The following is a 16,412-nucleotide window of genomic DNA, read 5'->3' on the forward strand; positions in this document are numbered from 1 at the left end:
AGTAGCCCCAGCGTTGCATCATGCCCCTCTGATCTTCCTGCCGCCACCTCTCCTCACATTCATCGGCCACTTTCCTGTACTCTGCTATTGTGTTCCTCCACACATTCTGCTGAGCTCTGTCAGCGCCGGACGACTGCATGAGCTCAGAGAACATTTCATTGCGCGTGCGTTTTTTTTCGCTGCCTTTTTTGAGATAGCCTTTGGGATGGAGGAGGGAGGCTTGAAACATTTTTAGCTGCTGGAGTTAAAAAGGGAGTGAAGTATTTAAAAAGGTACATTTTACAGAACAATGGCTATACTCTTTCACGGTGAACAACACTATTCACATTACATAGCACATGTGATTTTGGTACAAAGTCGCATTTTGCATCTTATATTGAGTGCCTGCGGCTTTGGTGTTAGAGATCACACACGCAGTGCCAGGCAACAGAATTTGGCTTGCAGGCAGCCATGGTAAGCCATAGTCTTTCGGCTTCTGCAACCTTCATAACAGCAGCGCCCTTCTCTCCCATACCAAGCAAAGCACGTTGAGTTGGCCATTTAGTGCAGTGCTGCAGTTTTCCTGTTAATGTGCAGCAGCAGAAACCAAACTAACCCCCCGCCATCCAATTCTCTGGGATGATCGCTTTACTCCTCACTCCACCACATGGCTGATATCAGGGAAGATCCCTGCTAGCCAAACGCGAACAGCTCAGCGCCAATGCCCCCCCCACCACGTGGCTAACTGCGGGGAGGATTTCTTTTCAGCCACAGGCAAACAGCCCATTAGGAACAGCCACCTCTGAGTGTCCCCTTAATTAAATTCCCCTATTTCAACCAGGTTACCATGAATGATATCACTCTCCTGAGGATAACACAGAGAGATAAAGAATGGATGTTGCTTGAATGCCAACAAACACCGGGACCATACGCTGCCAGGCTTTGTCATGCAATGATACCAGATTACTTGCTACTAGCATGGCATAGTAAAGTATCCTACCATGGAGGACGGAATAAGGCTGCTCTCCCCAGAAACCTTCTGCAAAGACTTTTAGAGTACCTCCAGGAGAGCTTCATGGAGATGTCCCTGGAGGATTTCCACTCCATCCCCAGTCACGTTAACAGACTTTTCCAGTAGCTGTACTGGCCACGAATGCATCCCAAGTCCTCAGGGCTATTTAATCATTAAAAAACGCTTGCTTTTATAACATGTACTATATTTTAAAAGGTACACTCACCAGAGGTCCCTTCTCCGGTTTGGTTGGGTTGGGAGGGTATTTCAGTCAGGGTGATAAAAAGATCCTGGCTGTCGGGGAGAACGGTGTGCTGTGTGCTCTCCTCAAGCTTCTCCTCCTCATCTTCCCCATCCGCAAAATCCTCCCATCATTGGAGTCCATGGACGGGGTGGGGTAGTGGTGGCGGCCCCCCCTAGAATCGCATGCAGCTCAGCGTAGAAGCGACATGTCTGGGGCTCTGTCCCGGAGCGTCGGTTTGATTCTTTGTTTTTCTAGTACGCTTGTCTGAGCTCCTTGGAGATTTTTTGAAATGTTTTGGCATTTCGTCTTTTGGAACGGAGTTCTGATAGCACGGATTCCTCTCCCCATACAACGATCGGATCCAGTACCTTCCGTTTGGTCCATGCGGGAGCTCTTTTTCGATTCTGGGACTGCATGGTCACCTGTGCTGATGAGTTTGCCTGGCCAAACAGGAAATGAGATTCAAAAATTCCTGGGGCTTTTCCTGTACACCTGGCCAGTGCATCGGAGTTCAGAGCAGTCACAATGGTGCACTGTGAAATAGCTCCCGGAGGCCAATACCTTTGAATTGCATCCACACTAACCCTAATTTGAAACGGTGATGTCGATTTTAGCACTAATCCCTTTGTTGGGGAGGAGTACAGAAATGGGTTTTAAGAGCCCTTTATGTTGAAAAAAATGGCTTCGTTTTGTGGATGGGTGTAGGGTTAATTCGATTTAACGCTGCTAAATCCGACATAAACTCGTAGTGTAGACCAGGCCTTAGACTCCTGTGTGCCTAAGTTCCATTGACTTTCAGTGAGACCTAGGATTTCAAAGGACCAGATTTTCAAAGGTATTTAGGCATCTGAAGATGCAGGTAGGTGTCTAGTGGAATTTTCAAAAGTGCCTAGGCACCTAACTAATTTGATTTTAATTGCAGTAGGTGCCCAGGTGCTTTTGAAAATCCCAGTAGATGCTATCTGCTTCTTTAGGTGCTTAAATACCTTTGAAAATCAGACTGTAAGTGCCTGGCACTTTTAAAAATGAGATTGAGGCTCTTAAGTCAGTTAGGTGCTTCTGAAAATTTCACTCATGGTCTCTTTCATCCTGCACTGTCTGCTGTTAACAAGATGTTTCCATCAATTTTTACCCTGCGCTCTATTTTGGTGTGTGTTTTGTTTGTGTGGGTATGTTGCTATCTTTATATGTTTTTAAATGACTGCAAAGTTATTTATTTTTAATGAAAAATAAACTTAATTAAAATGTTTGCCATGATTTTTTCCCCAACCTAAAAACACGACTTTGCATTTTTTGCTGTGATAATCAGCCGAAATGATGATTTTGTTCCTGTTTATAACAGGCCATGTTAACTTCTTTTAAAGCTGTTTTTCCCATACAGTTAGGGCACTGCACAGGTTATGCTAAGCAATATTATTGCTGAGAATATTGGTTACTGTCTGACTAATAAAATAAAGAATATTTCCAGTTTGTGAGATCTGAAAAAATAACCCTTTTTTCTAGCAAAATCAAAGAGTCTGCAGAGTGTTTTTGTTTTGTTTTGTTTTTTTAATTTTACATTCGGTACCAGAATGGATGTATTCTTAACTGTGCTTTCTCTTTTTCTAAGTGTTGGAAAGGAAGATTTCGACAAGACAAAGCAGAGAGGAGCTGATAAGAAAGGGAGTTCTGAAGGAAATACCTGAGCAAGGTGATGACAAATAACCTAAAATTTAGATCTTAAACTCTAAGCATGGACATTATTATCACGTTGTTCCATTTTATAATGAATAACAGCTATCCAGTTATAAAAAGGCAGATTTGGCAAAACACTGGCAGCAAGTGGGAGAGGCAGTTTGACCAAGTGGATAGGGCACCAAACTTGGAGTCTGGAGACCTGGAGTTTGTTCCTGGTTCTGCTGTTGACTTGCTGTGTGTTCTTGGACAAGTTACTTAACCTTTCTGTGTTCTCTGTAATACTTAGCACTTTTGTAAAGCAAATTGAGTTCTGTAGATGAAAAGTGCTAAGTAATTAATGTTACTTTTTGAAATCAGTGATTCAGAGGATATTTTGAGTTGAGCAGTTCTTTCCAAAACAGCTGGAGGATGATATGGCGATTATGGATGAGAAAACTAAAAACTTTGGGGCCCTGCCACTTACCATTTGGTGTATCAGAGTAACAGCCGTGTTAGTCTGTATTCGCAAAAAGAAAAGGAGTACTAGTGGCACCTTAGAGACTAACCAATTCATCGGATGAAGTGAGCTGTAGCTCACGAAAGCTTATACTCAAATAAATTGGTTAGTCTCTAAGGTGCCACAAGTACTCCTTTTCTTTTTGCATTTGGGGTATGTGTGCACTGCAGTTAAAAACCCATGGCTGGCCCATGCCAGCTGACTGAGACTAAGGGGCTGTTTAATTGTGATGTAGACATTAGAGCCCAGGCTGGAGCCCAGACTCTAGGACCCTGCAAGGTTTTGGGGGGAGTCCCACAGCTCAGAGTGCAGCCTAAGCCCAAATGTCTACACGGCAATTAAACAGCCTGAGCCCTGTGAGCCCAAATCAGCTGACATGGGGCAGACACGGCTGTCTGATTGCAGAGTAGAAACACCCTATGTGGCACAAGTGTAAACCAAAGCAAGCAACTCAACAGCTGGTGTTTCCAATATTGAGAGGTAACAGGTGCAGTATCTCACACACACCACCACCATCACACATGCTACATTCAAATAGCAGAGGCATAAGGAGCTTTGAGGAAAACTCCCTTTGTTTAAAAACACAGCCAGGTTTAGTAAATGGTAAACATAGCAAGATGTATTATGTAAAGCTTGTGTAAAGCATTGTTACCTAACTCCGATTATACCTGAAGGTTTTCAGCAGTATGCACATCTCTCTTTAAAATGTTGTTTGTTTCTGCTGTTCATAGTGGTAGTGTTTGTACTATTCTTGATTTAATAAAAAAAATCTAGAGCTAATATAATCTTTGTCTAATATAATTTTAGTAACTGCAATGCTTTTCCATCTCCTAAAATTAATCCATTTGTCATGAAGACTAAAAAGACAACAGTAAAAGGAACTGACTAAGAATCTAGTGGACTATAAAAGTCTTAGAGGACAGGTTCTGATATTTCTAAAAATAGATTTCCACTAAAAAAAAAGTTTTACTCTGACTGACCCGAGGAATCAGTGTAATGAATGTTAGGTGTGAAGTCAGGGATAGCTTAATATTTATATTCCCTGCAGCTTCATATACATTAATATTTAGAAACGGGGGGTTATTTTTATATCTGCTAGTGCTGGGGCGTGTCTCTAGACACCCTTGCAGTGTGTGTATCAGAGCATGACACTCAGCACATCTGGGTTTTAAGCTTGTCTTTGCTACTGTCTTGTTCTGTGGCTTAGAACAAGGAACTTAATTGCTCTGTGTATCAGTTTACTCATTTGTAAAACCAAATTTTTAAAAATACTTTTCTTTTGTGGTGCTGTGAGGCTTAGTTGATTGATGTTTGTAAATTGCATTTTGGTGGGAAAGGGCAATAAGTGCAATGTTTTTTAATCTCTAACTTTGATTAGAACAAGATTTAAAATAAATGAGCTAAAAATGGACACACAACGGCTGTTATTTCTTTAGCCTGCCTTCCTTCCCCCTACCCCAGAGTTAGGGTGACCAGTCAGCAAATGTGAAAAAATCAGGAAAGGGGGTGGGGGGATCATAGGAGCCTATATAAGAAAAAGACCCAAAAATTGGACTGTCCCTATAAAATTGGGACATCTGGTCACCCTACCCAGAGTACTTGGTATTCTGTTGTAATACACATTAAATTCTCGTTCAGATTGGGTCAGTACAAAGAGAGAAAAGGATAGGAAGGTGAAATATTTTCTCCCTTGTTTAAGAAGGGGCATCTGTTCATTTCTATGCTTCCTAGAATGCTTCTTGCTTTACATGTGATAAACATGTATGTTTTAAAGAGCAATCTAAAAGAAGACAGAGTAGACGCTTGATGCTCTGAGAAAGAAGGCTCACAAAGATAGGAGAGTAAAAGTTGGAAGGAAGGGAATGGTTAAGCAGGATGGAGAGGAGGAAGGGATGAGCACAGAGATGTAGACAGGTAAAGGAATTGCCAGGTCTTGAAGGTGAGAATGAGAAGTCTGAACCAGATGTGGAAGGTGGTCAGGGGAGTGGCATGATAAGGCCAATCAGTGAGGGAGATAATTTTGGTGACAGCATTTTGTGTAGCTTAAAGAGTGGATGGGGGGAAGTGGTGAGGCTAGTGAGGACAAGTTTATAGCAGTGAAGGGGCTGTGGGGGAAGGTATTTAACTTTGGAGGTGGAGAGGAAAGTATGGGTTTATGACAGTCTCAGTATACAAAGGACTGAAGGAGAGACAGAGGAGTCAACTATGACAGCACAGTGAAAAAGAAGATTGTGGAATTATCAGCAGTAATGAACAAGGAAGGGAGAGGAATTTAAGAAAGTGGAGTTCTATTTTTATCACGTTGAGTGGGAGCAGGTGTCTCGATAGCCAGAATGATAGAATCAGAGTCATAAGACTGAACAACGGGGGAGATCAAGGATAAAGACCAAGATTTGAGATTCATAAAGATGGTAAGAAAAACTATGTAAGAGGATGAAAATAAAGGGAAGGCAGAGTAGGCCAAGAACTGAATGCCACAAGACTCCAGCAGAGCAGGAGGAGGACAAGGAGCTATTGAAAAAGTCAACAAAGCAGCAGTTGGAGACAGAAGACAAGAATTGAGATAGAAAAAGTAATAAATTTTAGTAGGGAGAGAATTCAGTAGGAGGGGAAAGGCAGGAGGCACTTGAGAAGAAAGGTAAAAGAGAATGTCTTAGAAATGACCAGAAAGAACATAGTTGATTATCTTAATAAGGACAGTGAAGTATCTTAATAAGGAGTGGAAATCAGATTGTAGTTAGTCAAGGACAGCATAAGTAGATAATGTCCTCCAGATGTTTGGAGGCAAAGAGTGAGGAGCAAGATGCACTGAAGGGAGGGTGTGTGTGTTAAGGACAGGTTCTTAAAAAGATTGAGGAAACCATAGATAAATATTAGTAAGTAAAGATAATCTGTTGTAAGAGGTAGGGCAAAATTTGGTCTGCATAATCTTTATTACTTGTCTGATGCATGACTTAGAATTCATCTTGTGTTTCAAGGTTCAGTTTGAAGGGTGGGAAGTTAGATGATAATAATCTATGTTACTTGTTAACTGGGCACATGTGATCTGGAAGTCACAAACTCAGTGAATGGAGAGCCTTATAACATACTATTACAGAGTTGGTTAGAATAGAACTTCATCAAAATGTTTTATACATAAAATAAATTAATGTGAAATTGTGCTTTTCTTTCATGGAAACTTAAAACCTGAAAAATCACTGAGTTGACAACAAATGGAGAACTAGCTCTTGAGCAGGCTGTAAAATTGGATAATGGCTTTTTAATCTTCATTTTAGCTGGTGATGTAACAGTAAATTTTGAAACCTCAAATGGACACACCATAACAATCAGTGAAGAAACCATCCAGGAAGAAAATGTAATAAAGACCACAGAAGACAATGGCTCCTTATCAGCCAACGCGTCTGCTGAGGAAGGAAAAAAAGAAGATAAAAAAGGTAAACAAACAAATCTTCATATTCTCACAAACCTTTATGGGTCATAAAGGGGAAAGTGGTCTGAGCACAGAAGTGGGAGTCAGGAAGGTCTGATTTCTAATCCCTGACTCCAGTGCTGAGTCCATTTCTGGCTTCAGGCAAGTTTCTATTTCAGATTCTCCTTCTGTAAAATGGGGATAATAATACATAGTGTAAGAGTGCATCCTTACCTCATGGGTACCCCCTCATTGCTGGTCACAGCATTGCACAGAGCTCTTGTCTCTGGCACTCTCTATAAGGCTTTTCCTCAAACCTGCAACTGTCTAAATCCTGCTCAGGGCATACTTGGCTTGGCCTTCTGGTCAAGTCACATGAAAGTCTAAAGCCTTTCTAAGGAAGCATGAGTTAGTCCAAATGGAGGTTCAAACAAGTCTTCAAACTAATGGCCCTTCCACCCCTCTCACTAGTTCCCCTGTTATATCCTGTCTGTTAAGCCTTAGCCCAGAGCTTCTCCCCCACTAGAGAGACCTCTCTCTCATAACTGAGCTCCCTCAGGCTACTTATAAGGCCTAATTTTGCCTTCTCTAGGCAAGAGGTAATTAGTTAATCACTTCCCCAGCTGTAGAGCATGACTAACTGGGGTTCTTCCCCTTGCCTTTAGTGGATGGTGGTTAAGCCCCTTTATACATACTTATTAGCCTTTTGGGATTGTTGAAGAAATTAGTTCATGTGTACAATTTTCAAAAGTGCCCAGAGTGATTTATGAGCTTATGTCTCGGTGTCAAAAGTAACTTGGGAAGCTAAATCCCACTGACTTTCAGTGAGTCTCAGCCACCTAAGTGTCTAAGTCACTTTTGAAAATTGAACTTCGGCTCATAAGTCACTTACGTGCTTTTGAAAATTTGATCCCATGTCTATAAGGTGCTTTGTAGAAGGCAACATATACATGCTAAATATTATTATTTGGCCAAATCATGAAGTCAGTTTAGCTTATACTGTCTTCACTCAAACTTCTATTGACTTCATTAGAAGTTTGATGGAATAAGGAAGAGTAAACACGGAGTGAAGATCACAGGATTTGTCCCGTAATTGTTGTTTCTTTTCCAACATATCTGGTAATGCACACTGCTATTTCATTGTCAGTGAAAATTACTCTTGAATTACAGCCTGTTTGTTAGACTTTCCTGAAAAGTATCAGGAATGCAAAGGGTCAGGATCTCTCTATTTCTGGATGTTTGATTTAACAGCCTTTCCAAAATATTCTGGTAGGCTTGTCTAGTGAGAAGTGCTCCTCAGAAGGTTGAGTGTGTCAATTCAGCTAATCACACAAAAAGTTTGGATCCTTCTCCAAACTGTGCAAACCTTTTGGAGCTGCAAAATGTCGCTGGAAATCTGAGAACTGGCTTTCTTGTGAGATTTCCAGTACTTGCTGCCCTCCGTTGAGCCAGAAAAACAAGACCAGCCCTTCTCATGGTATTTTGGCACATCCTGCTTCTGGTCCCAGCCAGGACTAGGAATGCGTAGATTCAGTAGAATGGAAAATAATGGGAAGGGAAAACTCACCAAAAAAGAGTTCACATTGATTTTGGGGCTAAAGATTATGTCAATTATTATTTTATGCTTTTCTACTCCGGGGTTTTCCTTGAAACATTTAAGAGCAAAATAACATTTTATTTTAATTGTGATTTGATCCTACATGGCTGATCCTGCAGAATTTAGAGTTCTAGTTAAAATAGAAGGTTCAAAGTCTACATATGTTTGCTACCTTCTATACCTACTGTGACTGCTTTGTAGAGAGCCATTCCAAACCCTTACCACAAAAGCTATCTGAGAATCGAGGAATACGTAACTATGATACCTCTTCTCTCCAATTCCTCTGAGAAATTGAGATGCTTTGGGGAAGCGATGTAATAAAAATAAGAAAAGTGGGATTTTGATCTTCTAGTTTCAATAAAGTTTTAGTAGTATTACATAGGGGATATAAAGCACTTTGAATTTGAATAGGACAATGGAAATGTTAGAGGGCCAATCCTGCAAGAAGTGGTGAACGCACTCCTCCCACTTGCTGAACAAAAGCAGCATAAGCCCATTGCACTTCACTGGAGTTACTCTTGACTTACACCACATTAAGTAAAAAGACAGTTGGGCCTATTAACTTCAGTTGGAGTTTAAGGGAAATGATGTGCTCGTGGCCTCAGAAAGAGTCTGTGTCAGAACTGGAATTGCAATGCAGGAGTTCCTGACTCACTGTCCTGTGCCCAGGTCATGGAACATGCTGCTCTCTCTGATGACAACTCTCACTCCGTCATAAAAATCAAAATATGAGAGCTTCAAAGTTAGCTCAAAAATTCAGGGTAACGTATTCAGGAAGTACAATCCCATGGCAGATACTCTTAACCATTTTAGAGGTACTGTACTTGTGCATAAATCTTAAAGGAGAGTTTTTGCCTACTTGACATGCATATGAGGACTGGAGACAGGATTAATTCCTTTCATTTAGTATCAGGGCATGCTGCAGTAATCAATATTGACAGACCAAAGTGTTTTTAAAAAATCATGAGATTTAAAAAAATGTGGAGGGGTCTTTCTACCTGTCTTCTGGATTTTGAGACTGTAGAGTTCATGTTTTCAAGTTTTCCCCACAACCAGGAGGGCTAGGAACTTTTCAAAAAAAAAAAAAAAAAAGTGAGATTCTCACAAGACTCCAGGATCTGGGGCTTTTAAGAAAAACAACAAATATCACAAGACTCTCGGTAAAATTGCAAGAGTTGGCAACACTGGAAATGGAATATGTTAGGAGTTAAAGGAAGAACCATCCCATGGTGATCTGTAGAGTTAGAGAAACAGGGGCAAAGAATAGACTGAAACATACAATGTAAAATGAATTAAGCAAAAGTGTATGAAACAAAAAAAACCTTCCAAGTTGTCCTGTGTGCTGCCAAACAATTCTATAAACTATAAACCCATCTGCTGCTTGTCAGTTTACAGATGCTTCTAACATTTTGTGAAAAAATTCCCTTTGGCAGCTTAATAATGTAACTGTTGCTATTTGAAATAATGATAGGGTGTCAGTCATCCAAGTGGCATGTTTAAAAGGAAATTCCTCCCTGGCATAAGGATAATGAGGAGCTGCTGACAGTTTTTACATGCAACGGGTAATTGATTATTGAGCCTTTGCAGATGCGAAACCTGGATATTGTTATAGATCATTTATTTACTCTGTGAACTCCAGTGTTTTTTAAAAGGAAAATGACCCGGCACCTTTCAAGGAAAATGAAGAGCTTAATTATGGCTGTCCTGTGTAGGTACACGGGAATAGGAGAAGAGGGAATAGGGAGCTTCTAAGTACCTCCCCACTCCAGTTCACCCACACAGAAGGCAGATGTAATTGGGTTGCTGGAGCTACAGAAGTGCTAGGCAGAGAGATTGCCAGTCTGGCTCCAGATTGGGCAAAAGTGTGGAGGAGGGGTAAAGCCAAGGACTTGTGCTTTCCCCTCCCCCTCATGTGCACTGCCCCACCCACGGACAGGAAGCAGCACTAGGGACAGCACAGGTTACACTTGTTGTAGAAAAAGTGTCAGAATTGTAACTGCTAAGGACGATCCTCCCATCCCTTCCCCAAGCACTCCTGAGGCAGTGTGCTTACTCCTCACTACACAGCATAATACCTCCAGTGCCCCTGGCAGGATTGCTCTTCCTTCTCCGTCTCTGGCTCACTGTCTTAGTTTAGAACCTTAAGCATTCAGTTCAGTTTAGTTTACAAAACTGATTCAATCTGTTTTTATCCCCGCTAGTTAATTTCACGCTTCGTGGTTTTCTTGGGCTTGAGGAAATATTTGGCTGAATACCCAGGAGCAAGATAGTGATGGGAACGGGGACGGAAAAGTTTAATTTTGCAGCCTGGTAGCCAGCCATGATTATTAGTGCTGTAAAAAACTATAGTAATGTTGGAAGCCAGGGCTGGTGTCCGGATGCTGTGAGACTGAGCACAAGGTTCTGAAATGTTCCTAAGCATTTACAGTAGATCAGCTGAACAATGCTGTGTGTTCTGGTGGATTTCTGCATGTCCCCCACTGCAGGAAATTTGCATGTTGATTTCCGGCTGGATTTCACAACATCTGTGAGTCTTTTTCCAACGGAGAGTTCTATTCCAAGCTTCAACAAAAGCTCTGCGTTTTAACTCCTTGTGATGTAGCTTCTTACCCCTTCTATTTGTCCACCGATCCCTTATCTCCCTTCAGTGTAGTTTTTTATTTGAGCATGTAAGCCAGTGGGCTAACTCTCTGGCCCATGCATGAAAAAACACTCTCCAGCCACAGATTTTCAGTTCTGTTTTCTTCAGGGCTTTGGTTTCTTCAAAGTAAAACTATTTAACACAAGTTCAGCATATCAACCACATCCTTTTCCCCTCACCCAGTGACTTCTGCAGGGGCCTATCTACCCCTTAAAGGATTCCAGACCTGTGGAGCCTGAGTCAAGGCAAGCGTCTCTGTTTCCTTCTCGTTCATAAGTTGCTCCCTGCAGAATTACACTCTGCAAACCATTCCACTGAGAGGCATATGTAAACTAGCCTCTCTCCCCTGACCCAAAGACTCCTGCAGATTCCCTTGTACAAGGCCTCTTGCGCACTGTGCTGCTGATACAAGTGGTGACATAGAGTTAGAAGTCCACAAGTGGCTACCCCCATGTTCTTAATTAACCATGTCAATGCTCTGTATGCAAGCAGCCATAGGGAAAAATCCCTCTTCTTCTCACAGCAGTTTCATTTTTGCAGTAAGCTGTGATAACCATATGCTGTTTGCAACACTCCTTTTCCATAGCATCACCCGCTGAGTTACACTTTTCTTCCTGGAGGGGGTGACTTTGCTGTTGATGTGAATTAGGTGCCTGAGTTGCAACTCTAGCTGTTCTCTCTTCCTGAGTCTGCTGTGTTGCTGTTTCCTTGTGGTGCTCCTCTAGCATTAGAAATAATACTGCTAGAACAGTATGAGATAATGCTGTGATAGATTGAGAAAAACATTGGTCTTTCATTATTAAATATCCCCAGCAATTAACAACAAGTTAACAGTAAATTTATGAATAGGCAGGGAGTTATTTCTAAACATTATGGCCAGAATTTTCAGAAGGGTTTGACCGCCACCATTGGGACCCTGGTTTAAAAAGACTTCAGTTGTCACTTATAAAATAAATAGTCAAATTTTCAAAAGAACTCAGCATGTTTGGGTATCACGTCCTTTTGAAAATCAGGCCACAGTGTCACAGTGAAAGCTGCTGGCTGGTGAACATTTTGTAAACCTGGACGTCATTTAGGTGTCTACACAGCAGGAGCAGAGCTTTCTCTGGCTCTCGTTGTGGGTGCTCAGCATCAGAACATCTGGCCCTTAGGGAAATATATTCTAAATATAAATGCAATATTGATTGAAGCTCTGAATGAGGCATTAACATTTGCTTTGTTTTTGTTTGTTTCTAAAAGGGTAATTTATGGGTGGATTGTCTTGGTCCAAGTGATTGCTCCCTGTCCGAATCTGGTACAAGGTGATAGTGACTAAAAGTTACTCCCATCTGATGGCTGTTTCAGGTTGTTTTATAAAATGAGTTGGTCATCTTGGTCCAGTTCCAAGTGGACGGATGTCCAAATCAGAAAATAGCACCTCATAGCTGGTGCTGGCATACCATGGAGATGGGTATGGAGAAACGGACAGATAGAGTTGGCTCTGATGGCTATTGCTGTTGTCAGTCTCAGCTGAGGTGTCAAAGAATGAATAGTCATTAAGATTAAGTCATGTACAAGCAGAATCACACTGGGGGATTCAGATAAGAACATAAGAATGGCCATGCTGGGTCAGACCAAAGGTCCGTCTAGACCAGTATCCTGTTTTCCAACAGTGGCTAATTCCAGGTGCCCCACAGGGAATGAACAGAACAGGTAATCATCAAGTGATCCATCCCCTCTCGCCCATTCCCAGCTTCTGGCAAACAGAGGCAAGGCACACCATCCCTGCCCATCATGAAACAAGCTCAGAAACAGTTTCCTTACCTTGTAAAATGTCTTTTTTTAAGCTTCCCCCCCCCTTTTTTTTTTTTAGTAGTTTATGTTATAACACAGTAGTGTACTGTATTTGCCTTTTTTGGGGCTCTGCTGCTGCCTGATTGTGTACTTCCAATTCCAAATGAGGTGTGTGGTTGACCAGTCAGTTCGTAACTCTGGTGTTCGTAACTGAGGTTCTGCTGTATGCAAGAAGAGATGTGACATGGTCAAAGTGATGGACTAGAGAAATGATCCTTACAACAGCATTCTGGATAGATATGACTGGGGCAAGATTGCACTCATCAAGACCAGAGAAAATGATGCTGCAGGAATTGAGATGTGAGACAATAAGATTTCTAGTTGTGTGGATGGATGGGACTGTGCTATTAAAGACCAATCTGTTTGTCTACTTCCTGAAGACCGTGTGGAGCTAATGGAAGATATTTTATTAATTGATTTAAGTTCTGCACTCTTAGTCCAGAGCTGGGGGAATTGAAATTCATGATTTTTTTAAATGGCTGACATCAGAAAGGGTCCAGTTGGGAATTTCACTGAACCAGCCATAGGACTGAAATCTCTCGTCTGATTTTTCTCTCCCACTGGCAGCTTCTGTCATAATCTTGCCTTTTAAAAATAGGCGGGCTTCCTTCATATATCTTCTGCTGCTGTCTTGATACTTTCTTCCACTGCATCAAAGTAGAAGTCATCATCGAAAAGGGAAGCTGGGGAGAATTTTGAGGCAGATGCATAGATGCTGTAATGACTAGGTAGATATGCACAGAAAATGTATTATAAAAGAGGAAAGGAATGTTTAATAAATATATCTCCTCCTTCTCCCTGAGTGTGTCTGATCCAGGAACAAAAAGCAAGAGAGCTGAGAGATAGTTCAAGGGGTCAGTGAGCAAAAGTAGCCCTCAGTTTAATAGTTGTAAAAGGTTGTCATAATGTATCAAAAGTATTAGCAAGAACAGCCAAGTCCATAATGTTGTAAGCTTAGGCTGGAAATAAAGAATGACAAAATCAACAGTTAGTGTAAACTGATTGTACTAGATAACCCAGTAAGTGAAAAGGAATGAACTGTTTGTCTTCATTCCCACAACATGTGAAAACCAATAAGTGTGCATGCTGCGTGTAATTATGACCAATGACACACTGGCTCAAGTTCACCATTGCTAGACCACAGCATTGGTCCTAATCTTTTATCCCTGATCCTGCGATAAAGCAGTGTAATTGTTGTCTAACACGTTATTTGTCTTTCATCTACTAATCTTTACAGTGAAGAAATGCTGCTTATTTTTTGGGAATGGATTAGAGACGTAGTAACATAGAGGGTGGAAGGCAGGACAAAGAGATCCAGAAATGGCCACTTGGCATGCAGAATCCGGTTCTAATATGATCTTAATTGTAAGAGCTGGTACACAGATTGCCACTGATTGCCAAAAATAGCTACCTCCAATATCAAAGGTAGCTATTTTTAGAAATACTTTAACTATGCACTTTTCTCCTCTATTTTCCCAAACATTGTGCTTGTCACTAACGGGCAAGTAAGACATTTGTGATTTTTGACACACGCTTACTGTTATATAAAGTGTTTTTGAAAAAGGTCAGGAAGGTTACCTGGAGACTGAACAAGTGCTGGGCTAGAATGATGGAGTAGAATAGAATTTCCATCTGGCAAGCACCTAGACACAACCACACGATGCAGAATTTTATGGAGACTACAAAATCTACTTTGATTTAGGAATTATTGATTCTTGACAACACTGTCAGTGCTGGCAGTCACAGTCAGAGTCCGTGCAAGGGTGGGTGAGTATTCCCATGCCAAATAACATTCCATTTAATTTGGCTTCAGTTCTGCCTGAAGAATAGAGGTACTGTGAGGAAGATGCCTGAATAAAGTTACCATTTTTAGCAAACATGCTGTGGTACAGGAGAATTAGCTGCTGCAGCTGAAATTTCCAGCCACTGCCAGGTTTGGTAACCATTGAACCTGTGACTGTGGAGATGCCCCCATTTATTGAATGGTCACAAATTTAATACAACGCTATACATTTTGCTGCTCTCAAGGGAAGGAAAAAGAACCTCAGGGAATTTGTTTGAGGGGAGGATGGAGCTCCTGGATTCTAACACTGACTCAGACTGTAGTTAGCAGACCAGTCAGTGCTACTGCAAGTCAAGGGTGGAACTCAGAAACCTATGGGATAGATAAAAATTGAGAGAAGCAGGGTACGTGCTCCATCCTCCATAAAAAGGTTTTCAGTTGAGACCTAGTGTAACATTTCATTGGGGTGATGCATTGTTATTAAATAAGAGAAGAGGAACTCTCTTCCGATTCCCAAGAGGTTAAGCAGCAGCATCTAGCTTGTCATTGCATTTACATTATGTATGTCTGTGTCAGTCGGCTTCTGTTCACTTTCTTCTTTGTAGAGAGCACTGTTAACTGTCCTGAAAAACCAGCATCCCATGCTCCACTGCCTCCTAAATCTAAGCCTAAGCCTAAAAAAGCATCAATACCTTCAAAAAATGCTCCTGCTGCTGCCACTGCCACCAGCCATAAGAGTAATGAAGCACCTCATGTTAAAAAAAAAGTCAAGGCTCCTGCTAAGCAGCCCCCTGTCCCACCTCCCAAGCCAACAGGTCACAATGCAAATCGAGAAGCTGGTGAGTACTGGATAGGCAGTGCCAGAATGGTGGGTGCATGTGCATGGGGTTGCTTGTGCTAATTATTCTCTGTGTAAATTGTAATTACTAATGAATCTGCACCTTACTAGCTCTCCATTGGGCTCATACTTTGCTGTATAAAAGCTCCTCTGAAAATGGAGAAATCACTTTGCTGTCTAATGTCTGGATATGTGAGATTAAGTACTCTACAGAGGTGATGTAGAATACACAGTTAACTGCAAAAACTGAGGGTAGAGGTGTTGGGAGAAGCTGCAGAGGAAAGGGTGAGTTCCAAGACAAAATTTATCTTTGTTACTCCTCCAAAGCTCTGGGAAATGTATCACTACATATTTCTCCTGGAAATAACTAACATTTCAGTAAATTTTATAAGACTACAAGTTCTCTTAAGAGGGCAGAATCTAAAACCACTAACTTAGCCCTAGAGACTCAAATATATTTGCCTCTAGCTGCTAGAATGATTACAGCTCATTGAAAAAGTCCAACTATTCCCTCAGTTGATGGATACTTTTCAAAGATACAGAATACCCTTATCATGACAAACTATGTTGCCAGATAAATCGCAGATATACCTACCCATTGGGATACTGTTTAGCTATCAGTTAGCAATGATATTGTAAGCAGTCAAGCCTACAACACTAATATCCTTTGACTGAGAGTGGTTATAAATTATAGGATGATCCAAAAAAAAAAAAAAAGTAAAACCACCAGAAGGCAATTAAAACACTAGTGAGTTTATAATCAGTGCACTTTGTTTATGCACTAGGCCAACTGGAAAGCTCGTTCAGTGCCTGCATTTTTCTCTCCAAATATATCACCATTGATAGATTGCAGATGTTGGCAGGTTTTGCGTTTGAAGCATGAAAGAAGAATCCTATTGAAGA

General features: G+C 41.3%; 1 protein-coding gene across 5 annotated transcripts in view; it reads left to right on the forward strand.

Moving 5' to 3' along the window:
• The window catches only part of PHACTR2 (phosphatase and actin regulator 2), a 225,636-nt gene that overhangs the window by 161,863 nt on the left and 47,361 nt on the right, over positions 1-16,412 (forward strand). For 4 of the 5 annotated variants that reach the window (XM_075126787.1, XM_048844344.2, XM_048844346.2 and 1 more), the window contains exons 3-5: positions 2,845-2,925; positions 6,684-6,842; positions 15,277-15,510. In XM_075126787.1, coding sequence (XP_074982888.1) covers positions 2,845-2,925; positions 6,684-6,842; positions 15,277-15,510 — 474 coding nt within the window. The remainder of the gene's footprint in view (positions 1-2,844; positions 2,926-6,683; positions 6,843-15,276; positions 15,511-16,412) is intronic. The other variant, XM_048844347.2, reaches the window with a different exon arrangement.

Source organism: Caretta caretta, chromosome 3, assembly GCF_965140235.1.
Source record: "Caretta caretta isolate rCarCar2 chromosome 3, rCarCar1.hap1, whole genome shotgun sequence".
Lineage (NCBI taxonomy): Eukaryota > Metazoa > Chordata > Testudines > Cheloniidae > Caretta > Caretta caretta.